Consider the following 26,609-nt stretch of genomic DNA (forward strand, 5'->3'; position numbering starts at 1 on the left):
AGACAAAATAGGAATTTAAAATAATGTGCCACTGCCACTTTGATGGGTGCTAGGATAAGTGGCTGTATTACATAAACTGTTTGGGGGTCTGATGTTTATAAATAAGTACATGAAAAATGAGAAATGAGTGAAGATACAAACTGAGAATTTAGGTCAAATAATGAAATAATTTCTCAAGACGATTGTGGTGCTTTTCCTTTCCAGTAGTAATGAGGAACCACATGTGTCAATGGAGTATTTGTGTCACAGCATGAGGCACTCAGAGAGGTATGGTGGGAGCTATGAGAGTCGAGTCAAAGCTTCCTAAAGGATGAAGTCTGAAATGATCTGAAGGAATCATGTGCCTGGTAGCAGAACAAGTAGCAAAGAATACTGAGACTGAAACTGTAACACCAGCAGTGCCACACTTGCCTGTTATGCTGTTATGTTTCTCTTTGAAGTGAAAACATGTTCCTCACATGTTAGATTAAAATATAATAAAAGTAAAACAAAACTCCAGCAAAAACCTTAGAAAAAACACTTAACCAAAAAATCCCCCTTGTTTCCCAAGAGAGTGCTTCCCATACATGAGTTTAAGAAAATGTAGCATGAAGAATATTTTGTTAGTTATTGGAAGAAATACTTAACCTGGTTTGATTAGATTTGAATAAACTGCAAGTTAAATGTACCTTTTGATTAAATACAAATTGAAGAGCAGGGTTTCCCAATAAAATATTAATATCTAGAGAAAGTCATACATATTCTGATACATACTAAGATGTGAACTTTAACCATATGATTGTAACCACTGAAAGTGTTAACATCACAAAGCAAACAAGTCAGTATACAAGTTTGCGGTGCTGCTCGTATCTGTTGTATAATTATTACCAATTCATGTCAATAACTGTTATTGCCAATAAAGTGTTACACTGCCAGTATATGAGACGTTTTTTAGTATTCACTTCATCTATCCTGGTCATTACCATTAGTCATACAGTGAGGAACAAAAAGCATAGTTTCCAAAATTTACAGGAAGTGTTAGGAGGTAGTTATTCGCATATTTATTTACAATGAGTAAATTACAATGCTTGTCAGTATGCTTGTATCTAATGTTTCTTGTTTGAACATTATCAGCATTTTGGAGTAGCACCGTTTTAATCTGATTTTTAACCTGATGCTCCTTGGGGATGTCACTGTAAATGGGAGGTTGATGTATGAGATCACATTTCACTCCAGATAAAATGCACAAAGAATGTGTTTGCTCTACAGCCAAATTTTGAATGCACAATGCTTGGGAAGATTAAGGATCTGTATCTCTGAGCTGTGAGACAGTGATCTAATGTTCTCTGGGCAAATATTTGTTCAACCATGTATTTGATTTCTAACCTAATTAAGCTTGGTTTTTCTGACATACATTCCTGACTCATGTTCTCTGTTTCCTTCTGTATGAGTGTGAGATGCAGAAAAAATTGGACACAATTCTTATATTATCCAGAATAAGATGGATTTTTGTTTTCAAAATGGGATGCAAGAAGTTGACGAAAGGTTGTAATGGAAAAGAAAACAAAATGAAACAAAAAAACCCCAAAAACTAGGACAAAATTAAGTATTTATTTTCAATAATTATGTGTCAGTAAACAAGGCAGAAGCTTTTATAATTTAGAGAACTTGCACTTTATTTCGACTTCAGAAAAAAAGAAAGGCATGTGAAAGGTATTTAATGAGAGTAGGCATAGATGCTGTGTAAGTAGTGGTGGCATGGACAATATCTGCAATGCTGTAAAAGCGTAGTAGGACCAAGGTAAGCCTTCTATACCACCTGGTATTACTGGGTAAGGTAAAGGAGTTTAAAACATTCCTGTGCACTTGCTTGATATTGCCCTTGGTTTCGCAGCAAAGCCGTCATACCAGCTCTTTTCAAGCATAGATACGTATTTTCTCAACAGAGGGATGATCTGAAAATATTTGATATGATAAATAAGGCATAAACAATAATACCCAGGAAGTGACTGAGGCCAGAAAAGAAGGTAAAAAAGAGTTAGAAGAGCTAGCATTTCCTTTTTAATCTAGGTAGACATACTCCACATTTTAAAAACATGCTTTTGTTTTTACAGCATCATTACATTATTTGAAATAAAAAGAAAACAAGCAGAACACGTGTGTTTTGTTTTTGTAATAGAGGAATGTGTTAGGACTATGCAGAGGTACCTGTAGGGCAAACTTTTTGGCTGTGTACGAACAAAAGAAATGCTCCTTTTTTCTTAATTCAGAAAGTTGCTCATCACTGTGGGACTCTGAGGCCTCGTCACATAATTGTCTTAGTGTACTACCTGCTGTGCTCAATATTGAGTGAAAATGGAAGCTAGACCCCGCGCCATCCTATTTCACAATTCTTCTTTTATTTAAATAATTCCAGTCAGTTTGGGGGACGCCAGACCTTTATAAATTAACAGCAGGGAAATACCAAAGGTGTCAGATTGCATATTTATCATCTTTCTCGTGTAATACTTAAATATGTATTAAGAAGTGACTGACATAAATTAGGCAGATTTCAGAAGCCACAGGCCGTGGCTTGTAGAGGACCCCCTTCTGCTTGACATTTCATCCTTGTCAAAGATCAAATTATTTTAATTTAGGCTGCAAATTATAAGAAATGAAGACTTCTTTGTGGGAATTCCCTGTGGTAATCTGACTTTTGTTGTTACTGCTGCTTGTCAGTGTGCAAAAGATATAATATGCATGCAAATAAGGTTAAAAAATATGTACTATCTAATTATCCAGCCAGTACATTCCACTTGAAGACAGTGGGAGGCCTGACACACAGTATGTGTTTGATTCATTGAGGCCTGCAGGGTATTTACACAAGATTACTTTTAATTATGAAATTAATATCTGTTTATCTAGAATGTATAGCAGTAAGTGAGCATACACATGAGCAGAATTTTTAGCAAAATAAATCATCTTAGTATTTAATACATATAAAATACCAGAGAAAACCACAAATTTGCTTCCAAAAATCACAGTGAAGACCTATGCCTTTATTCTTGTAAGAAAAGTGTTATTAAAAAGTTACACTTTCAATTACAGTAGTTGCCACAACTGCCAATTCACTTTCAGATATGCCTTTTGACTTTAAGGGTTTCCCTGTATGAATATAATCCACATGTTTAAAATTTAATTCTTGAAGAGCAAATATGAAATGGAAATCTTAGTGTTGAAATTGTTCTCTCTTCAGATTTATGCTCTTCTTAGAAGAATTAAGATGTGTGTGCATTGTAATACAGTTCTGTTTTATGATCTCAGAAAGTTTAAGAATAAGCAATTATTCACAGTTGTTCTTGAGTTGTACTTGGCTTTTCTTCTTCGAAGCTGTGATAAAGGTTTAGGCAGAGAGCAAGAAGTGCCAGTGACCCACAGAGCAGCAAGCTGCAAGATGTCAGTGGACTACTACTGAAGCATGCTTAATTATTTTTCCCGTTTTCTTCCTGATTATTGTATATTGGAATTGTAAAATAATACTCTTAATTAGTTTGAAATGGTTGACTAGATCTTCTACAAGCTTGCAGAACATTGCAGGAGTAGGATCTAATGTATTAAAAATGCGCTGCTCTACACTGTGGTGCATGACTTGCCAGGATATTGATATACTCTATGTTGTTTTTTAAGCTAATCTATCTCTAGCCGAGGTGCAAGTACATGAATCCTGGGCAACAGGCTGGTTCAGAGAACTCATGAGTAGAAATGGATGCTTTGCTTTCCACCTGCAGGTTCCGCTGTTGTAATATGAAGTTGGGTTTTTTTTTCTCTTGAAGAGGTTCTTCAGTATTTTGCTACATTTTATATGGGTTAAAAAATTCCTAATGTTGGTAGACAGGAGGACTTAGCTTGAGTAAATTATAGCCAGTGAAGGCTAGGTGTATGCTGTTAAGCTAGGTTCATCTCATGCAGTGAGTCTCAGGTGAACTGTATCTGAAAATGTCGTAGGCTTCAACCGCCTGAGAAAATGTTGCAGTTTGTCACTGAGCAGTCTGGTATGTTAGGATCCCTGAGCCATTTTCCAGAAGTGAAAAAATGGTCCCATTATAAGATAAAATGGGAAGCCAGATTTAGCAAAGAAATGTACTTGTATAAAATGTCTTAATCTCCAGGGTTGCTATAGGAAGCATGAGAAATACACACTAGTGACATGGGTTACGATTCCAGCACTGAAGCACTGAAGGGACTATGCCACGGGCTAAGATTACTTCTGTGTGTCCAGTAAGTCTTGGAAAGGTTTTAGATCACTGATTCCTCTTCTTTAGCTCCTTATCCTATGTTTTCCCTTAGTAATGATGCATATTTCAGAGAAGTGGTTGGCGAAGGTTCTGGGGTAAGAAATGCTGTAGCAGCATCAGCAATTGCTGTACCCACTTCTACTAATTTTACCTCTTGCTAGGAGCTACTAGTGAGGCATAGCCCTGTGCTGATATTGTTGTGCCTTTCGATTGAAACTAATGCCTGTGTGATGTTCTGTGCTCTTGGGTCTTGCTTAGACTCCTTTCCATATGTCTGTGTATTCTCTGCATGCAGGGACTTTTATATTCAGTTTGTTGTGGAGGGGACTCAGTTGTTAGAGTGACAAGTATCATTGCAAAATCATAAGGCAGAAAATTTAGCTGTAAAAGGCAACAAAAACCCTCCAGTCATTGATAAAGAAATTTTGGTAGTAAAAACATTTTTCTGCTAATAGCTGTAGTGAAGCTAGAAATATATTTTACTTGGGTCAGTGAACAGGTATCAGATAACAAGACAGTACCAAATGATCCCACACTTAAGCAATCAAAACCTGAATAGCAATCATATTTTACCTTCTGAATGATGATCTGTTCTTATACCTCCTTTTCAGGTACAAAATTATTCAGGTACAATCTTAGGTATAAACATTGAATAAACTATTAGCAGTGTTAAGAATGATAAATTGCTGAAGAAAAATATCTGAGAAAAAAAACATTCAGAGTTTTCTTTCTCTCATACTGCTTTCTCTCTCTTTTTCTTTTTTTTTCCTTTTTCTTTCTTCCTTTCTAATCAGTGTGATGGAATTCAGCTAGACTTAATCAATATCTCTCTGGAAGGAATTGCCATTCTAAACATCCCTAGCATGCATGGTGGATCGAATCTTTGGGGAGAGACAAAGAAAAGACGTAGCCACCGTCGGACAGAAAAGAAGAGGTCAGATAAAAGAACCACCGTTACAGATGCCAAGGAATTGAAGTTTGTATGCCAAGGTAAGCTTACAGATTGATATGGGCTATCTGGCTCCATAATGTCAACTTGGTTATATAATTGACCTTGTCAAGAAAAAGGATAGGCAGTTCTTAGATATTTCCTTTCTTGTGCTTTTAGCTTTCTGATGGGAAGCACTGGCACAAGGGCACAAACAAAGACATACTGCCAATTGCAGTCTCTATACTTGCAAGCCTGCCTTAGGTATTACATGTTACGCTGACTAATCACATCATGTGGCACTGTTTGCTACTGTGACATTCAGTCTAGAGGTAGTTGGAGATTTTAGAGTTGGAAAGTGCTGCCCGAGCATTTATAATGTTTCTTAATATCAGTGTGCATAAAACTCGGGGATAATTGTGCCGTTTCTAACAAGCTCTGGCCAGAGGCGATGGAAGTTACTTCAGAGAAAAAAGAGCAAGCTGTCTATACATTTTATGTTACTATGTTATAATGCTGTATCAATCCTTGAATACATGTGCTGTAGTTGGCTTGCACAGGCATGATAATTTTTTTCAGGGCTTATATACCTTCCTGGTGATTAGAGGCGCTTTCTCAATAAATTTTATTATTAAACATAACTCTTGACAAAACCAATAATAAATAATAATCTCTATTATTCTCTGAGAATCTGAATACTATGCATTGTAACATGTGACTGCCCATCACAAGTCCAAACGATTATAAGCCATCACTCTCTTCACACCAAAGAGACGGACAGACCAGACTTTGAAAATATTTTGGGGTTTTGTTGTTTGTTGGTTTGTTTGTTTGTTATCTTTTTACCCTACAAAAAGGATTATCTTTTGCTTCAGACTATCTTTCTTCTCCTCTTCATTCAGACTGTATAAAGATTAGGACTTTTAACTGTCTCATGCTATTGGGATCCTTTAAGTAGTTTTGAATATCCTACTGCTACATTTCAGCAACAGTAATTTTTAAGTCACTAGTTATAATATAGTTCATTATTATGTGTTGTAGTTTTAATTCAGCTAAATTATCTGGATGACAAAAGTTTAGGAATAAAGTAGTTTTTTATGGCTGAGGGGCTTCAATAGGCACTAGCATTCAATTTCTGTGAGCTTTAGCAATTTGACATATGTTCTCAATATCTCAGTGTGACTCACCAATACACCCTGTCAGCCAAAGTCTTACCAGGCACTAAGCTTCTGTGTATGCTACAATTCTGAGTTATGCCCTGATGTTCAAGAGATGGAGGCTGCTGTGTAAAGGGCTCACCAAATTTTTTCCTTTTGTTTTGCTCCTGAACGTAGGGAGACAGGACGTTTATCCTTTTGATAGTAGTGAAGCAGACATTATCACCTGTTTAATTATTGAAATTATGTGCGTCTTTGATACATATGTAACAGTGATTTCAATCTACTGACTACAACTGGTGTATTAAAAGGGCATTGCTACACTCAATTTCCATTTTCCTGAACAGGAGAAAATAAAATTATAATAAAAATATTAAAGACTGAACAGAACTTCCCATATTACCTGTTGAAATGTTCATAGAGCAGACATTAGGCACCTTACTTTAGAAAAACTGTGCTCCTTACTTAGTTTCTAATCACTTGATGTACACTATGGATGGAAGTAGCTTCATCCAAAAGGCAATTTTAAAGCAGAGATCGACTTCTCAATATCAAAAACTAGAGCACCTCTCACATCACTGAGTACATAGATAGTATTATTGTTTCCATGTACAGTAGCATTCCAGTGCTGAGCAGGAGTACCCTTCTTGGATTTCAGAGTAGTCCATATTTATTTCATTCCAGTTTGAAACACTGGGCAGTCTTGAGCATGCAAAGTAGATTCCTTTTAAAGGTGTGGGGTGGATGGGTTTGGGAGGTACATGCTCTGACTTCAAGTGGGTGTTTAGTCCATGAAACCAGGTTAAAACAACTCAAAACTCAAAAATGAAGGTGGTGTGAAAATTTCAGAACCAACTGATTAGCTTTATGGATCCACTCCTATTTTATACTGCAAGGAAGAGTCACTTAATTCTGCTAGCTAAGATCAGTTCTTAGGCTGAGTGTGCTTCATCAACTCAGAATTCAAGATTATTGCTGAATAATGGAATTCAATCAATTTTATGTCTAGGTTTCTCAAATAGTTTTGTTAAATCTGAATCTACTCACTGGGGAAATAACTGACTGTCACTTGAAAGTGTTATGATTTTTTCACTAGCCGATTGTTTTCTTAGGCACTATGTACTTTTGGCACATTGTACTTTTTAGTTTGAAGAAAACATTTTGCTAAGTATTAATACCTGGTGCAGAGATAGGTATTGCTGTATTGAGAACCATGATAAATACATGCTTGTTAACTTCTATTTATTAACTTATTCTGAATAAACACCCATGCAGTTTGGTTTATGTCCAAATAAAGCATCTAATCATTTGACAACTAAACACTTCACTTCCTAGGAGACAGCAATCAATCCTCATGTTTTCCTATGGATACCTATATATATAAGATTTTGGTGTTGAATTTTGTTTGGTTTTTATAAATCTAACAGTATTATATGGGACTCCTGAGTGGCATGCACATTTACTTTTAGACATTTTCAATTGCAGTACAACTGTGGGTTTTTCAGCTGTATATCAATCTGTATTCTTATCTCTGCTTTTATGGTTTTATAACTTGACCATAAATGCATGAATTGAAGGTTAGTACTCTGAGCCCTTAGGTGGGGTACTTGCATGAACTATTGGAAGCTGTCTCCTCGCTCTGCGTAGTTTGTTGCCCCCGAGCATGTTGAACAGCCCCAAGGAGGACTTCACAAACTGCCCAAGAAACCTCTATGAGGTCCTGGTGCTGTCTTCCCCATGCTTTGTGTACAAACCATGTACGTGCAACAAGATCATCGCTGCAGGAAAAAGGGTCCAGTTTCTGCCAAATCTTTTTTCTTTCTTAGATATCTGTACAACACAGGGAAGGTATATTCCTCTGAGCCCACTCCCCTCTTCTTTTTTTCCTATTTAGCGTTGCCACCTGTTGATGTGAAAGGCTTGTATTTTCTTTGCACTTCCTATTATCCTCCTCTGCACACTCAATAGCCAGACCATAATTTGCACTTTAAGTAATCAAATGGATGTCTGCTTGGAAAACAGTCTGATTATGTGCGTGTAGTCTGAAAAATAATATACTGAAATGTAGTGGTTTAAAGTGTGCGCTATTTAAATACATTTCCTGCTTATCTTATTAGGGGTTTGTGCATGTATTTGGCAGAGAAATATTTGGCAGTCAGAGCATATAGGTATGTGTGCCTGTGTATTGCATTTCTGTCTAACTAGTAACATTTTAATATAAAATATATATGAAAGTGTATTTGTCTGATTAGATTATAACTAATTGGAAAAGAAAAATAACACCCAAACATATTTAGCTGTAGTGTACTAAGTATTATCATAATCCTTCTTAGTGGAAAAAGTACTACAGGTTTCATTTTAGCTACTGCGTAGAACTAGAGGGGATCTTTCATCACATTTTGTTAGGCTAAAAATTATGTGGCCTTTTTATAATTTAATTCCATTTTAATTTCTAATCTATGAGTACAATTTCTATTGTACAATGTCAATGCATTTGGAAAAAATAAAACTACAGATATATGTGACAATTTGTGAAAGTAGATGACTTAGTGTTTTCACATCATGAATCTCATACTTTCAATGTTTCCATTTGTTGTTTTATTTAAAGTCTTCTAGTATGAACATATCTATGATACATCTATCCACAGGCCATTTACAGATTTTAGTTACTGTGAACTACCCTTGAACATTATTTGGATAGGAATTTTTTTGGATATACACAGATACTGATGAATTCCAAAAGTCAGTACTTTGAAAAGATTGACATACTGCATAGAAACAAAACTATGAGCTGGGAAACATAAATGCAAATAACTGCGCTACTTGGTTGCAAATTGCATCTAAAACATAAGTTAAATCATGGCAACATGTCTTACATGAAAAATACATACCCCTTATGTTAAGTCTTAAACAGTTTTTTTCCTCATAGAAATTCTAAATAAAATTTTCAAACCTTTTGTGACAAAAAGGAATTTTTTTTAGATCTCTCCAGTAAACTTTTCGCTAAATGAAGTTTCCCTCGGGCTGGATGTTGTTATGCTTTTGATTTCCTTAGTTAGGGCCCTGTCCTGAAATGGAATCCCTTTTAAAGTCTCTTCTGATTTGATGGCAAACAGATACATAACTTGTTGTAACTTTCCACCACCTCAATGGACTCATACTTGAAGACAATATCTATGAGCTGTTCATGGGTGAAACCTTTAAACTATAAATATTTCAGTGTAATACTGTTTCATATTTATTTTGTACATCACCAGGTACACTGATACTTAACCAAGTACTTGCCAAGTTGATCTGTGCAGCTTGTTAAGAGCTGCAGTGAGCTGTTACTCCACAGACTATTAGACTAATTCAAGATAGTGTACATTCATGTCACAGCACCTAGGCATAAACCAAGCTTACCAATATGATTCAATAACTCTGTGTGGAAATCTCTTTTAATAACTGCATTATGATTTTCTGAATGGAAATACAGTAGCTTTGGAGATGGAATAATGCATATGCAGGCAGTTCACTGCAGTTAAAAGTAGTTCGAAACATGCAGAGACTGTGAAGACCTTAAAACACTTCAAAATATCCATAAATATTAAAAGAATAGAAAATGCCTTTCTTACTAGGTGTCAAATTCTACTCTACAGGGAGAGAGAAGCTTCCCTATAGATAGGGGATTCCTGACATGTCCCCTAAACAGCTTATAACTTTGTGAGCTAGCTGCTTAATTAAATTTATGGAGATCTTTCATAACCTATACTCTGGCTAGGTGACCTTTGCTTGTTAAAAAAGTTGAAACTGTGTACTGCATACACAGTCTGTGTAATATATGCACCAAATATACACAGTGTATGTTCATTATTGGTAGACTTTAGGTTATTTTTGACAGGGTAAGGCATGTATAATGAACTCTCTATGATAATATTTTTATTAAATATTATTGATAATGTCATGGCTACATAAGGTAATAGCCCTTACTTTGTATCTTTTTTAGACAGCTTTTTACAACATAGACATTAACACATTACCACAGAGAAAAAATTCTAATTAGAGCTATTTCATAACTGGTCTATGTTAAGACATTCAACTTTTAACATTAGTCTAAACATTAGAAAAAAAATTTTTAGATTTATTCAAACAGTATTTTTTTTTCTTGTCCATGCATGTGCCACTTCTATTCTGAAGCTTTAAACTAAAGGGCACGTATTTCTGTGTAGAATTTTTTGTTACTATTTTGGGAGTGTTGTCTGTTGTTTACAGTAAATGAAATAATTGTTAGGGCTGTTAAGTTAGTGTGGCATAAACTTCAGTGTCTAAGAAATCAACCCTATAGCCAGTAGATAGAGTCACCTCAAGAAAAGTATTTATCCTGCATTCAAATAAGTATCTAAGGTAGACAGAATAAAATGCTCACTGGAGGTGACTCTCTCTCCAGTTCAGTAGAACCTAAGGAATAGGTTGGGTTAGACACCTCCTTTCCTGCTAACTAGATGGTGAGATGAATTTCTGTATGTTCTGCATGTGGAGACAGTTCATCAAATACTTAAACAGTTGTTGGAGCAGGAATGGGAATTGGGCACCACTGCCAGATAAGACTTGTTGAACTGAGCCATGCTTGCTTCAATGGATCAGGTACTGGTGTGTCCCCTGTCTTTGATTAGCTCTGTGGCCACCAATCTACTGAGCAGAAATGACTGTGGTAGAGGATCTGTCTGTCCAGTTTGTGGAAACCCTGTTTGGAGTGCGGTTTCCAAGTGCTGGGGACTAGAGCAGGGGAACACCTGTTTTGGATATTATTGTATGAGCAGTGTTGGGAAATAGGATAGTATTCAGTGACATTACATACTGCCCCATATTTAGTGTGTACTGCATTATTTTGTCACCTTTTAAACATCTGAATGGCATGCTGAGTATCCCGTATCCTTTGGGTGCATTTGCATGGCAGCACTAATTGTACACGGGCCTCTTCCACCTGCTGAGCAGCAGTGACCAGCCACTAAGTAGGAACTTGGTGGGCAGTGGGAGCTGCTGTCTCCCTGAGGCAGCTGCAAGGTGCAGCTCATCAGTGTGTGAGGTGTTGGATCTCTGGCTTTGCTGAAAGTTCAGCCTGGGCAAGGAAGCCTTACTGATTTCTCCCAGTGGAAGCACCCGTTCTTGCAAATCCAGGACTTTTGTAAGGCAAGATGCAACTGAGAAGTTCCTTCTAGTGATACTTATTAGTTTCCACGTTTTTGTTGGTTCTTCTAGAAACTGTGGAACAGAGTGCTCCATACTGTGATGTGTTACCACTAATCAGCAGCTTCTTATCTCTCTGGAGGCAGTGATTTGGGGAGGGGGGATAGGGGAAGGGAGAAGAAAATTAAAAAGAGAAAACAAGGGATGTAAGAAATAAACATTGACGTTTCCCCACAGTAAAAAAGTAGAGTTGTAATTTTCCTAACTCAAAACTGGATTTTGGCTGACTGTCTGAGGGAGAGGTTGGTATTCAAATGTTTTTGTCCCATATTAGCTAATGAAGGTTGTGTGGCCTTGGCTCCTTATTTTTGCTTCATGCTCATATTTACTGGAACAATATATTCAGATGTCATAAAGGGCTGAATGGCACTTTGTCCTAACTGTTTAGTTAAATTGTGCATAGCACCATTAGTTTGTAAGATCTGTGTTCAAACATTTACTTTACCGAGCTGTTAAAGATAATACAGGTTTCCAAATAGGAGAAGGTAGGCTGGAAAGTCATGATTTTATTATGCTATTGAAAAGGCCTTTTCCTGTCTTCTCTTCCACCCTCACTAACCCCCTATGCCCCCATCCCCAGTGGTAAAGTTTTGCGGTGCCATTATCTCTCTCCCCTTATCTTTAAAAGAGGCCATGCTCAGTCCAAGCCTTGCTCCTACAAGTAGTTCCATCGGAATGCAAGATGGAGCCCATAACTCATAACACAATTTTAATCTTTCAGAAATATAAATACAATGCCTTTTGGCTGTGAAACATTGAGTTTATTGTTATTAGAAAGTAGTAGGACCTTAAAAAATGGCTTGATAGTCTGATTTGGTTTTATATTTATCAAGCATGTATATACGTTTCTGTGCAATATAGATCATAGCAGAAAAACAATTTCCTTTTATTTAAAAGGCACTTGAGATTGTCATTGTATTATACTTTTTGGTGCACAGAATGTTCATTTTCTTTCAAACGTTATTCATCGAAAGAGGATAATTATGGTGTATTTCACAGTCTGCCAGAAGGAAAATGTATCTTTGAAAAGTTTCATTTCCCTTAAGTTGCTCATTTTCTATAGGAAGACAGAGCTATTAAGTAACATACCCATGACAAAGATTGATTAAAACGGCATAAAGGACTATCTTATCTCTAAGTACAGGGATTTACATGTATAACTCCTATGACATTAAATGCAGTAGGTGAAATTAGCTATTGTATAAAAAAAAGTCTCAGTAAATTGGTTCATACAGAGAAAAAGGTGAGGGTGGGAGTGATGGCATGTTAAGTAGCCATGTTAAGAAGTAGGAAGTTGCTTATTGCTTCAGGATACACCTACCACGTAGCATCCAAATAATCACACCAAGTTCTCTGCTGTCAGCATTACTGCGTTGTTCTGCTGGGACTTTGGATGCTGGAGTGGGAACATCACCTTGCTGATGTGCATTCTCATATTGGGCCAGCCACTTAGAGTAGCTCAGGCTCCTCTGCAGCGTTCAAGGTGTATTTAGCCTGGGTCTGGCTGACCTGGAACAAAGGATGTGCTCTAATGTGCACCTTGTGCAGGGCCTGTGGCACATACCTCAGCACAGGTGTCTGCAGAAGGTTTGTATGACCTGTTCCACAGTATTCCCAATGCTTAACTTGGCCTTGCTAGGAGCCCTTCAAAAGCCTTGCACCTCATTAACCCAGGTAAATGAACACTTACCTGTATGCCAGCCATTAGTTAAGTCATAAATGACAAGGGATGTGAATGCAATATCCGGATATTTTGTTGGGGTTTTTTTCCCCTATCCACTGCAGACTTAGTAACACATATCATTCTTTGTTGTAGAAAAAAAACTGATCAGCTCACCCAGGTTTTTTCTTTTATTTTTCCTCCTTTTTTGTTTTTTTTAATTTTTTTTCCATTTGTAGTACTGAAGGCAATGGTTATCCTGCTACTGATAGACAGACTTGACTGTCATTTGAAAATACACCTGGCAGGATGTGAAGCTCTAAAACTATCTCATTTGTACATGACAGGAGAAGCTAGAGTTTGCCTTTTGTGCACTCTTTCCTTGAGTCTTTCCTCCATGTTGATCATGCTCTGACTATACTTTTGCTACCATGTGTCAACTACCATGTCCAGCTTAGCAGCATAACAGTAGATACAGCAGATGAGTCGCTGTTATTTAAAAGTACCATGTCATGCCTCAAATACAGATATTTGAGTAAGAGCATTAGCACAAGTCATAAGTCCTTTTGCTCCTTTTAAGGAGGGTAATTCCACTGAAATTACCGGATTTATATGAATGAAAATAAAGTACCATAGCTTAGGGCAGAATTTCACTTTTTTGTTATATTAGAATGTGGCTGGAAATAATTAGCAAGTCTCAGATTAAAACTACTACTACTATTACAAATATGAGTGCACGTGTGTGTATTTTTTATAAAGATAGGTTTAATTGACACTTTGGGGTTTGTAATCATGTAAATATGTGCCTTTTTCTCTAATTCACCAAGAATTCCATAGAAACAAGTGAATTAATTTCTTAAATTCCTCACTGAATAAATCTACATTGTATAGAGTTAAGTACACAAACTTTTTTTTATTCTCATACTTTTTTGGGGTTTAATGTTTTTTTATTTTCTCCTGCTGTATAGTGGCATGAATAACAATTATTGCAGAAGTGAAATGGAACAGAAAGTAGCCCCATCTTAGTTATAAAATAACCATATCCTATTATGGTACTTTGATACAGAGTTTTTCTTTAATTAACAAAGTGAAAACATCTGTTACTATCTCAACATACATTCTGAGTTTCATATCAGTTTTAAAATTCATGTGTTTCTCAGCTTCTGAAGATTTTCAGTTATAAATTATTTGTAAATGTTAGTTTTCTTCTGAAAGCTTACAAAAAGTCAGCAATTAACGAACTACAACAGGTGTTTCCTTTCTTGGGGAAAGGAATGCATGTGATTATTGTAATTTAGATTCCTGTGTGAGTTAAGGAATTGGCCTGTTATTAGAAAACATTGCAAGCACATGGAAAATGTTTAAAATTAAGTGGAAAGGTTGCATGAATTTAAGACAGAGATAGGCTTAACCCCTTCAGGCTCTCTTTACATGTGAGTGATACTTGCATTTATGGCTTAGATTTACACTAAGAGATTTTTGACGCCAAAGATATGCTTTTATATTGTGACCTTTGCATGAAAAGCTTCAATAACCATTTTGCAGTATTCAGTTTGTGTAATGGCAGACAAGCATTCCCTAGGAATACTGATAGCATATTACTCAGATTGTTTGCTCATTTAACCCTGCCCCAGGTGCCGGAATCTTTAGATTAAAGATACAGAAATAAAAATAGAATAGCCTAGCAGACCATTTTTGGCTGCTGTAACACATAATCATATCCTCTGATCCATTCTAGTTTTCTATTAGTTGTTAATAGAAAATTTCAAGTTCCTTGAGTGTCTGCAAAAGGTGTCAGATTGACAGCAATTTAATTTTGAGTAACAGGAGAGACAGCTTCAGTTAATGCACACATTAGTGTTACTGATAAAAAATTATGTAAAATATTCTAAAAATACTGATGATTTGAAGAACCTGATAACACCTCAGGTTGTGTGTATATACATTTGCATTACTTACTAGAGGTAGAAGTAGAGTTTACAAGAGGAAATTAGTGTTTGGAGTGTAAAAAAGACAAAAATGTGATATTCAGTTTGTTATATTAAAAAGACTGAATTTGTTCTCTTAGTGGTGGGTTTTTTTCCTTCACTCTGCAAAGGCTTGTATTAACCAAAGCAGTCAATTGCAAGTAGCTATAAATATATGTTGGAGTCATGCAAGTATTTTACTAGTGCCTAATTACTCTGCAAGGAGATAGGGCTTTGGGTGGGGTTTTCCATACTTGCTGTTAAAATCAATTTAAAGATTTCTTTTTTCCCCCCCTTCTTTCTCCATTTGTTTTCTTTAACCTGTGGTCAGCTAGCAAATATGCTATTAGCAGAATACTGTGTAGGAAAAGCACCAACAAAAAGAGCTGTTTGAATTTAGCATTGTTTCAGTCACATATTATGGAGACCAAGTGTAAATCTGGTGATTTTGTGCACTTGTGCTGATGATAGTAAAATTAAAGGAGAGGAGGTTTGGTCAAACGATGTCATCTCAGTGACCTGCTCAATTTTTTACCTGCTGCCTTTAAATCATAACCTCCCTCCTGACACTGTTGAGCATTGCCAGTAAACCACCAGGTTGTTTATAAGAGCACATTGTAAAGTAGTTTGTGTTGGAAAGTATGAGCTGCCCAACAAATTAATGGCATTGTGAGGCACTGCCTGCTGGGGTGAAAATAAATTGTAAGAAAATATGGGGAGACAGGTAATGGGCACTAGCCATGCTGCACAACACTTTTCAAACTGCCACTGAGTGTGTGCCAATAGATATGGCAATAACTGTCAACAAGATTTACACTACTTTCACATTTACACAGTGAGAGTAGAAAGGTTGAAAGAGTTCTATAATTTTATTTAAAGTTTAGCGCCAACTGTTTCTGGACCTACTATTTCCAGGCAACAGGGTTACAAACACACTGCTTATCTTTCATATATGTCAGTGGGAGGGTTTTTTATTATCATCAAAAGTCCTTGAAATTTGACATCAGAAAAATACCAGTGAAGCAGAGGTATATACTTAATTGCAAAATCCAAGTAGGTACAAATTTTGCCGCTTATTGTATATGTTGTGATTTCTGATAGCACTAAATTATGCTACCTATCTATAGCCCCAGTGGTGGTTCCTGCAGGTAATACATTTTCTGGCTGTGCTTCTTTCCCTGATATTTAGAAGGCACAGCTTAAAGTCCCTGTGTTGGCTTTGCTGTCCCCTTGGCATTGCATTCCATGCTGTAGAAATCTGCATGAGGCTAATTGAACAATTTTAAAGGTCCACTGTGTGGGGCTCAGGAGTTGTCCCATCATCCTCCTTATCAGTATTCAGACACAATAACTTTCAATAGTTGCTAACACTATAGAAATGGTAAAATTATGGGCTTGAGCTGAATTTTCTTATTCCAGTTTGCACATCCTCAGTGGAACTTTTAAATACTTTCTACGTGTATTATTATATAATGAAAACTCTGGTTACTAGTTAAATAACATTGTCCTACCAGAAAGGCTTGCTTATCGTTTTCAGTGGCTTCAGCTGCCAACCAGTAAGAAACCTTTTTTTAAAATATGGGCTAGAGCAGCAATGTTTTTGCAATAGGCTAGATTTTGCAATAGATTACAGATGCTATTTGTGTACCTTTTTTGTTTTACTTTCTTGTGTGTCTGTTATAGTCAGGAAAAAAAGTGATGTCCTTAAAAAAACCCCAGTAGTTTTAGAATCCAGTAAATAATCTGAGGCTGACCAAACCATTCCTTGTATTACTTTAGATCAACTGTATGAACAAATTGGCAGTTAGTGATTATTATTTATTTTTTCTGTGGTAACACCCAAAGGTCTCGGACACTAGGTGCTTTACAAACGCAGATCAAATGGACATTTCCTGCTTGAAGAATCAGAGGCCCAAAGATAATTTAGGTTGGAAGAGACCTCCAAAGGTCATCTAGACCAACCCTCTCTGCTCAAAGCAGGTCTAATTGGATCAGGTTGCTCAGGGGCTTATCTAGAACTTACACTCTAAAAAATCTAAGAATTTACGATCTAAAGTTCATTTGCTAAAATCTAAGGGCTTGGTTGCTGAATGCAAGGTTAAGAAGTCCAATTTCATACTGCATGTATGTGGCAGTCAGTACATAATGAGTTTTATTTTCATCTGTCTTATTCACTCAATCATAGACTTAGCTGACCCTGTAGTCCTATCCTAGAGGCTCCTAGTTCAGTCTTAGAAATAAGAGTTCTCTACTGGGCACTTGCTTTTTGGAAAAGGCTTCAGAATACCCACCCATGGGCAAAATCAACACTGTCAAGTGAAAACACAAAGGAATTCTCACCCCTACTGGAAAAGAGAGCACTGGAATTGATCCTCATTACTTTTTTTGATCAATGTTCCCTGCTTTTTCCTCTAAAGTTTGTAAATGATCATTTTTGGCTGCTTCAGGTAGAGTCCCAGTATGTTCATCAGTTCCTTACAGACCTGCTTAACCCACTGATGGTCAACAAGGAGGCGCATGTTGAATTGTAAGATTGTTTTGAAAGCCAAGTAGAGTCAATAGGACTTAGGGGAGTTCCTAGTATGTTCTAGAAAGCTTCCCATCATTTACTTGGACTCTAGATATAGTTGAGGATATAATTTTCCTTCTAAAGTATTTAGTTTCTCCTTACTGACCTCCTATTTCATGTTTCATTTGATTTCAGCGCTATTTTCTTATGAAAAATTAGTTGAAAGTTTAGGACCTCTGGATCCCAAATGGCTTACAGACCTGCAGAAATTATGGCAAAAAGCTTTATAGAGTGCAAGGGGCCTCGTATTTATATGACCTTCTACAGCGAGTAAAACATTTCTCATAGGTGGTCGTTTCCTCTAGGCTGTGTAGAAAAAAAATTATTCATGACTTGAGTTTTTAAATTTATTCCGTTAAAAATATTCTTTGCCAGTTTGGGGATGTTTAGAACCATTACCTAAGAACTGATAAAATGGATGATTAAGTCTTTAGAGCTTGAAAAAGTTATGCTAGTAAGAAACAATCAGCAATTTTTGTTATAACATCGGAAATAATATTAAGATGTAGACACTTCGAGAATTACTGAGTAAGACGTAATCAGAAGACATTTAAAACATCAGAAAATAATTGCTGTATAATTAATTGGGGTGATGGAGTTGATTAATCTAGCTCTGTCTGAAGCAATTTATTAAACTATCATTTTCTACAGGTAGAAATCTTTATGGTTAGTCTCATATATACTGACAATGCTTTTCAGCTATAAGATTGCCAAAATATGTAAGGACAGTTATGTAGGTATCCATTCATGAGGAGATATATGGTTAGTTTTTAATATTTTCAGCCTACGGGGCTTTTTCTATAGTGAGACACAAAGACTTACTTCAAACCTCACTGTGATAATGTCACTCTATTTATAAATGCGTCCAGGTTTGTAAAACTTTGTCTGATACGTACCAAGCTCTAACTGGGTGTAAATGCTAACAAAGTAAGACAGCATATTCTTAATTTACTTTGCAATAACCTGTATTTTAAAGTAAGCATCAACCCAATATGAATATAAAAAGCAAAGGAAAAATTTCTACATTACAGACACCTACTGGAGCGAAGAAATCATGATATGTAGCTGCAATAGATATGTTTTCCAGTTTTCCAGTGTATGAGTTTCCTGCTTATATTGTACCAAAAGAACTGGTTGAATATAAAGAATGAAGAGGTCACTTTGAGCAGACCTCTATGAAATAATTTATACTTCTTAAAGGAAAGGACACTGAACATAAATTCTAACATTACTTGTTGTGATGATAATTTTAAAACATACATGTTCATAGTATTCAAAATTAAGATCATCTGCTAATTTTTGCATTGAGTGGCGACCCCTACTAAAGCATTTCATTCTGTTCCTATAAGATTGTCTCAGAGTTATGATTTCTGTATATGTGAAAAAGTCAGTTTAATAAAAACGAACAAGCAAAAAAGATTGCAGTACAGCATATGAAAATTCCAAATTTTTTATCCCAGCTAGTAAAACATGTTGTATTTCTTTCGTTTTATTTACCTCATGCTTTAAATTATCCCTATGGAAAAGAGAGAATGCAGATGCATGATTGACAAGGCTTTCTTACCTGGGCATCTCTCTTTGGCCATGCTGTATCTCCTTGGGAAAGGAGTCTAAAGCAGCTTCTATTGACCTTCTGTTTTGAGCTGCTGAGGCTTGTTGCCAAGATCTGTGGGATGAACAGAATGTCTCTTTTCAGACATATTCTTGCTACCTCAGACATATTCTGTCTGAGTATGAACGTTTGACATCATCTACCTAACTGTATTGGTCCAGTTACAATTTTTTTATCACTTCTTACTCATGAGTTCATGAAGTATTGTCTGCTTTGCTAAATTATTTTAACATGTTGTGTCTTGTATTCTATGTTGAATTATGAAGTAGTCATATGCCAGAAAATTCATGGTAATTTGTTGTCAGTACCAGAAGAGACACAGATGAGAAGGGCTTTGGCCATATTTTTCTAGGTAAGGTTTCATTTCATTTTGTGTAACAGAGGATTTATGGGTGAGATGGCAATTGTTTGTTTGAATGATTAAAGGTAACATGAAAGTTCACTTTTACATTACTTTGGTTCAGCCAGAGTCAGAGGATATCACTGGTATAAAATTATTACTATATTTATGATTTTTTTTGTCTTTTTGTAGATCACATTTCTGAGTATGACTCTTTTTATTATTGAACAAATAGAAGAAGAGATATTTTATAGAACTAAGGAGGAAACTAGTATGCTTAATGGCATATTATCTGTGTAAAACATCCTCCAAGACTGTGTTAAGACTACCTCTACCAAATTGGTAATGTCTGTTTAGTGCCTTAGCATTCAGAAGTTATTTCTTTACAGGCTAACTAGAACATTTTATAAAATCTGTTTTGAATAGCTTAAAAAATGTGTCGAATAGTATGTCTTGTCAAAATCTGAAAAAAATGCCCAAATTGTCAGACATTTCTTGAGTGTTATATCAAGGCTTTGGGTGGCTTTGAGAGGTAGTTAAAGAAAATTTCTCTTGGCAGTTGGATCGTGGAAAAAGATTTGTTCTGCTGGGGAAATGAAAGGACTCTGTTAAAACAAAAGCTAATAGGAGAGAAGATGGCCTTTTAGCTTTAAAAGTAGAGGAACTACTTGCAAGAACTTGAAAGAGAGAGTGACATTGTGACCAGTGAATTCAAAAATCACTAGATTCCTTTCATTGTACATGCATTAAATATCTTTTGGTCCAGGCCACATGTTTGATTTTCTTTTTTTTTTTTTTTTAAGGGATTTGGGGCTCTTCTTAACATATGTTCCATCATTATAGGAATCTGACAGATCTATGAAGTTTATGACAAGTCTTGCCAATGTGAACTGCTAGATAATTGACAAAATGTTGCTAGATAATTGAAAAAGAAAAATCCATTTAACTAACATGTATTACTTGAACAGCATGGTAGATGACACTGTTACATATCTAGCAACAAGAAGTGGCAGAGCATATGAAGTGGCATAGCTGGGTTATTTTGGCAGGGAAGCCAGATGAGTGTGTGTTTCTTCCCCTTAATAGAAAATGGTTCATACTGTATGTTGAGATCCCAAAAAGGCATTACATGCAGCCTAGACGTTGTTGTTGTGATGGTTTTCCATGATGATGATACTGCTGCAGGATTTATGCTGTAAAGTATGTGTGTTTACAGTGGCTCTGTTTTCAAAGTAATCTTGAAGGCTGCCCTAATCTGAAAAGTTAATTAACCCAGTAAACAAAGTTAATCTCTTAATTCAGTGTTATGAAGCATATGGGTGTTTGTTGTGCATCAGCTGAACTTTTCCCAAGTATTTAGTAAACACCTGTGCAATCACAGGATACTTACTAATGAGTATGGTAGCCTATCCTTACGTGCCTAACAACTTTCGAATGTAAACATTGGTTCCCAGTAGTCTTTATTAATGCAGTCTTCTTAGTAATGTACATTTTGTGAATTAAACCAACTGCATCTAGATATCACCCAACTTCTTATGGCAGTGGCTCCTTTTTCTCTTCCTTGACTTCCCTGACCCCCCACAGCAGCTGCTCTTACAGTGATTATCATCCAGTTCAGCGTGCTGCAGTAAAACAAGCTTGCTTTTTAAAAACAGACCTGTTAATTTAGTGTACACTCTTATTTTAAAAGAATTAATTTAAAATTTGGAGAGAAAGTTAAGAAAAAGAAGTTATTTTAAAGCAATTTTTTACTTTATTATGGTATTTATGTATCCCCATTTCACCCACCCATAAGACAATACTTTCTAATTGGCACGAATTCAGCACGCTCAGAATCGGTACGTGAATACAGAGCTGCATAGCTAATAGTTTCATTTAGAGGACCACACGCAGTTGCTGCACATGTGAGGGAAAAAAGCTGACAGATGTCCACATCCCCTGGCTCTAAGAATAATAATAACCCTCCAACCTAAGAGACTGTGAGCAGGAAAAGCTCTCAGAGCACTGTCACCTTTTCCCCTCACTGAGAACCATGTACATTCCTGCAACTTCTTACATGATTTTTCCCAGTCCAGAGATACAAGTTATGTATCTGAACAGCATATAATAAATCCCCTTATGAGAGGAGATTCATTTTTGCTTCTTTATTACACAAAAATAGTATCACTTTTCCCTACGATAATAAAACCTTGAAAGCCACCTCAGTCTCCTGCAAGCAAGAATAAAAAAATTAGAATTCTTTCACACCATAAGTAAGAGTGATGTTATAGTTCAGTAGTACCTGGAATTAGTAGATGAAGTACTTGCAGTCCCACTTCCCTGCTTCACAGAAGGCCTAATTTATTTTGCCCCACTTGTAGTCTACATCAAGTTTTCAAGGTCTTTTGAAAAGCTTGGGTTTCAATAAAGAAGGTCTACCTTTTTGGCTCTTTTGGTCACAGAAAATTATGTGATGGAAACTTAAAGACTAAAAAACCAGAAGGAAAAAAATTAAGAATTATATTTCTTTGGAGAAAAAAAAAATCTTATGGGTGTGGGATATTGCACATGAGTTCTAACTGCCTGAAACTAGTAGCACTATCAATTTTTGCCACCCATTACACAAGGAAGAATAGCAAAAGCAGAGTTTAGGCATTTGTAAGAGAGACAATACATTATTTACTTCTGAAATTTCATAAACTCAAAAGTTAGAAATACTGTTGCCATTTGAAAGTTAGTAACATCTAAAAACTGTGCTTTCACTTGAGGTGTTCTTTCAATTTTTCCCTGACATACAGAGTAGATTTTGAAATACGCGTCACTGCATGAGATACTCAGGAAGAAATGTTTGTATAGGAAGAGTCATGGTCTTTTAATTACAGACTCTGTTTACACTAATATCACAGCCATCAGCAACTGCATCCATGCGGTGTCAGCAGTAATTATCACCGAATATATAGGCCTCTGCTCAGGAAGAATTGCTGAATGTATGATTTAACAGCACTGGAAGTGCTTCTACATTATCCCACACAATAGCATTTTTAGTATAAACTACAAATGTCTAAAAAGGATTTGCTGTTTAAGTATAGATCCCAGCTTACTCTGCAGTAACCTCCCCAAGAAGACAAGACCAGAGCTAGTGGACTACTGAAGGTGAAAAACATATGAACAGTATAATGCAGCAGCAAATCTCATTTGACGTGAAAATTTTGGTCCCAGTCCCATTGCCTTTCATGCAGTTATGACTCTGGCTATGCTTGTTAAGGAGACGGTCCGGTGTCAAGGCACTGGTAAAAGAGTGCTTCAGTGGACTCACTTCTGACTTGCAGTGCAGCCCCAGTTAATGTAATGGAGGCTTAAATCCTCTACATTGCAGAATATTGCAAATTGAGTATCACAAGTTCCTTGGACTAACTTAGATTTATGTAAGCCTATTCTTCAAAAGTGTATTTTTCCCCTTCAGTGCTAAACACATCTCTGCTACATTTGTTTACTAGGTCACTGGTTTTCAAATCTGAGTTTCTTCTTAAACCAAATTCCTCCATCTTCTTAATAGTATGCAGAACATAGTCCCAAAACCACAGGGAGGGTAAATTCATTTTTATTTTATTTTTAAATAATGGAGCCTTTATGCATTCTGAAATGAAAGTCTGCCTTCAAATGGAGGTTTCTCCTCTTCCGTCAGTCATGAGGTTTTGGGTGCAGAAAGCTCACTGAAAGATGGGTGAAAATTGTAAATAATTAAAAAAAAAATACCATACATTCTAGAATCTCCTGCTCCTTGCTGAATTTGTTTTGGCATGCAGAGACACTAATGCACCTGTGGAGAGAATGTTCTCCGTAATGGATGACATCTGGTTTGAAGACAAAAGTGGAATGTCAGTAGACATTGTTAAGGGAATGACAGTGGTAAGAGCCAATCGTGCTGGTAACTGCGAAGAGGTCTCTGAACAACTGTTTGAAAACACGCAGCTTCCTCAGAAAACTCAGCATATATGTAAAATATCTGCAAACTGGTTACAGACAATGCTTTAAAAAAAACCCCAAACTTTCTTTTTTTTGTTAGAAAGATCTACCCAAAGTTTCTAAGATGTTTTAGAAGCAGTCTCGAAACAGACTTTTATTTCCAGTAGTGTGTAGAGCAACAGTACATCTGTTTATATGGGCAAAATTCTGCTGTGTGTAATATTTCTTCTTCAGGTAAACATAAGGATAAACTTGCTTGTGATTTTTAATAAGTTCTGAAGTTATCTTTTTTTTTTGTTCTAAATTAAGTTTAGCCCTAATAAGTCTAAAGAATTGTTCAGCATTATGTAGCCTTCTTAATTTCTTGGATTACTGACTACTATATGGTTAAACACACGCACAGTCCACTTCAAATTAGTTTGTTGATGAGCTTTGAAAGACTTGATCAAGATACATTTGAGAGTTTGACCCAAAATTAGGATACAATGTCAGGTTAATGCTTAACTTTTATGAAAATTCTTTAATTTGTTAGCTGGGTGTTTCTCAGAAATCATCCCCTCTTTGTACAGAAATAGATCCTAATGTTTTAAGACACAACATTGTCAGTATATGTATACTTAAATGTGTATGAATCAAAAAATTATATAAATGACTGAGGAAATAAAAAGTAAATAGATTTACTTCTACTTGTAAAGATCCTATATAAAAGGAATAGCTCCTAATTTGCACTGATGGTATGCCTTACTATTAGAAATAAATCCAAACCCCATTTATTTCCATTCATTTTAACAGCGAGTGCCATGTAGTTCTTTTAGAAAGCAAGTAGAAAATACCTAGACTTCTTTGCTGTATGTGATTTACAGCTCTTTCCTACCACCTGCCTTCAAGAGCAACCAAAGGTCTCTTCCTAATCACACTTTATATTCTGAGTAAGACGTAGATAGAGAAAGACCCTAAAAAAAGTAACAGTGGAAACTAAAGAAGGCAAGTAGACTTTTTTAACTGCACAGTTGTCTAGGTCTTGCAAACCTTGATGTAGAAATTCGTTCTGATGTTCATCACATTTACCTGTCAGCAGTAGCTGCGCCATAGCTCTCTGCCTAACCAGGGGATGGTTCCTTTTGTGCTCTGAGGTAGGTATTTGAAGTAGATCAGATGAATCAGATTGCAGTCATGTCTGTTATTCAGACTCAGTTATGGTCATGAATAACTGAAGTTAATTATTCACAGGAATATTGCCTTCAGAAATATTTGCTAAGGTGTAGTTGACGAAAAAAAGATGTCTCAATAGCTCACTTGCCCATGTAGCTGTGACAGGACAGTCTAAAGCAGGCATAAGGTAAACCTGAAGGGCTTTGCTGTGGTAATCCTTCTTCCTACTGTCTAATGGTTTCCTTAAATGTCAATATTTCGTTTACATTCATGTGACCATGCTCTGACGGGAATGCCAATAAAGCCTCCAGATGCTAAAATCGTTCCAAGTTATTTCTGTGTGTGGGAGTCAATATGACGCAAACCAGGTGAGAGACTTGGTTGAATCAGGCCATGGCAGATGCAGAGTTTTCCAGAAGCTATCCCAGAAATTTCTGCCCTCACAGCTCTTTGTACCCACCCCTACACTGAAGACAGGCCACAAGGAGCAGGTGGGGACCGAAGCAACAGTAGCAGGGGTAGTCAGACTGAGGTGGAACATGAGCTCATGCCTTCACTGTACTGGGGATCAATATGCTGCAGAGCCCCTTGGTAATGACTAAGAGGTTTTGATGGCTCTGTTTTTAAAGATAAGTTTCTCCTGCAGAAAGATCAAGAGATTATCTTCTGTTTCCAAAAGCAGGGAATATCTGTGATCCTTTGTAAAGATTTTTCTTTTTGTAATAGAAAATAGCAAGTATCTCCAAGGTATATCTCGTTAAAGACACTGTGATTTTTGTTCCTACAGGTACGGATATATAGATGTAGCAATGCTGATATGATTTGGGAAAAGAAAGGTATTTCAGGACCAATTGTGATAACGAGAAAAGCATTATGTGAAGGTGGAAGTGAACATGAGCTGCTTCTTCTCGTCTACAGCAGTGTCAATATATAATTTGTGCAAAATAGCGTGTGAAATATTTAAAAACATAAGACCCAATGTACCTGTGAAGCATTCTACATTCCAAATAAGTTCAAGTAGAAATAACATTAAATAAGTGACTATTTATTTTTTCAGTGGAGATATGTTTTTGAATATTATTATTAGCAGGCAGATAAAACATTTGGAAGTTTATTTGTCTGCATCTGGAAGGCTATACTCACTTACTCAAGTAGGCCAAGAGCCCTTAAATGTTTGGACTCGGGGAAACTAAGAGGTTGCATTCGAGTGCTGGCAAATTGAATCATTCAACAACATTCATTATTTTGTCCTCTTATTAAGTGAAAAAGTATAAAACATAATAAGCAGCTACATCAGGCAGATTCTACATGAAATTATTTATGCTATTCATAAGCTTTTTAGCAACAGGCAGATTTCCAACACAGTGATTTACAGGTGTTTTTCAAGAAACCTAATCAAAGTATTATCTCTTCTTTTGAATAAGCCTCTGTAGGAGCAAACAATGAATAGGCTGTTTTGTTTAGTTCACTTATTTTTTTCTGAGTCCCAGGAAACTTAGATGCCAGATACATAGCTATACATCGTGTATTTTAAGGAAAAATAATATTTTAAGGTTTAGAAACTTCCAGTTCTTTAACAACCAACATGCGATATTAATGGTCAAATTTCAGAGTATTAATGAGGCTCCTAATATCAGTCAGGAAATTAGATATTAATAATGAACCTGAATCTAACCCAGTGAAATACACCAGAGCTTTGGCAGCATTCATATTCTGACCTGAATAGAAGAAAAACAGCTTATGTCACCATGAAAGCAATCCAGCCAAGTCACTTATGTACAGGACAGCCTGCACATGGCA

General features: G+C 36.3%; 1 protein-coding gene across 8 annotated transcripts in view; it reads left to right on the forward strand.

The window, feature by feature from the left end:
• Nucleotides 1-26,609, forward strand: part of DGKB (diacylglycerol kinase beta) — a 382,874-nt gene that overhangs the window by 301,241 nt on the left and 55,024 nt on the right. For all 8 annotated transcript variants that reach the window (XM_048304406.1, XM_048304384.1, XM_048304373.1 and 5 more), the window contains one exon: nucleotides 5,048-5,243. In XM_048304406.1, the coding sequence (XP_048160363.1) occupies nucleotides 5,048-5,243 (196 nt within the window). The remainder of the gene's footprint in view (nucleotides 1-5,047; nucleotides 5,244-26,609) is intronic.

This window comes from Corvus hawaiiensis, chromosome 1 (genome assembly GCF_020740725.1).
Source record: "Corvus hawaiiensis isolate bCorHaw1 chromosome 1, bCorHaw1.pri.cur, whole genome shotgun sequence".
Taxonomy (NCBI): domain Eukaryota; kingdom Metazoa; phylum Chordata; class Aves; order Passeriformes; family Corvidae; genus Corvus; species Corvus hawaiiensis.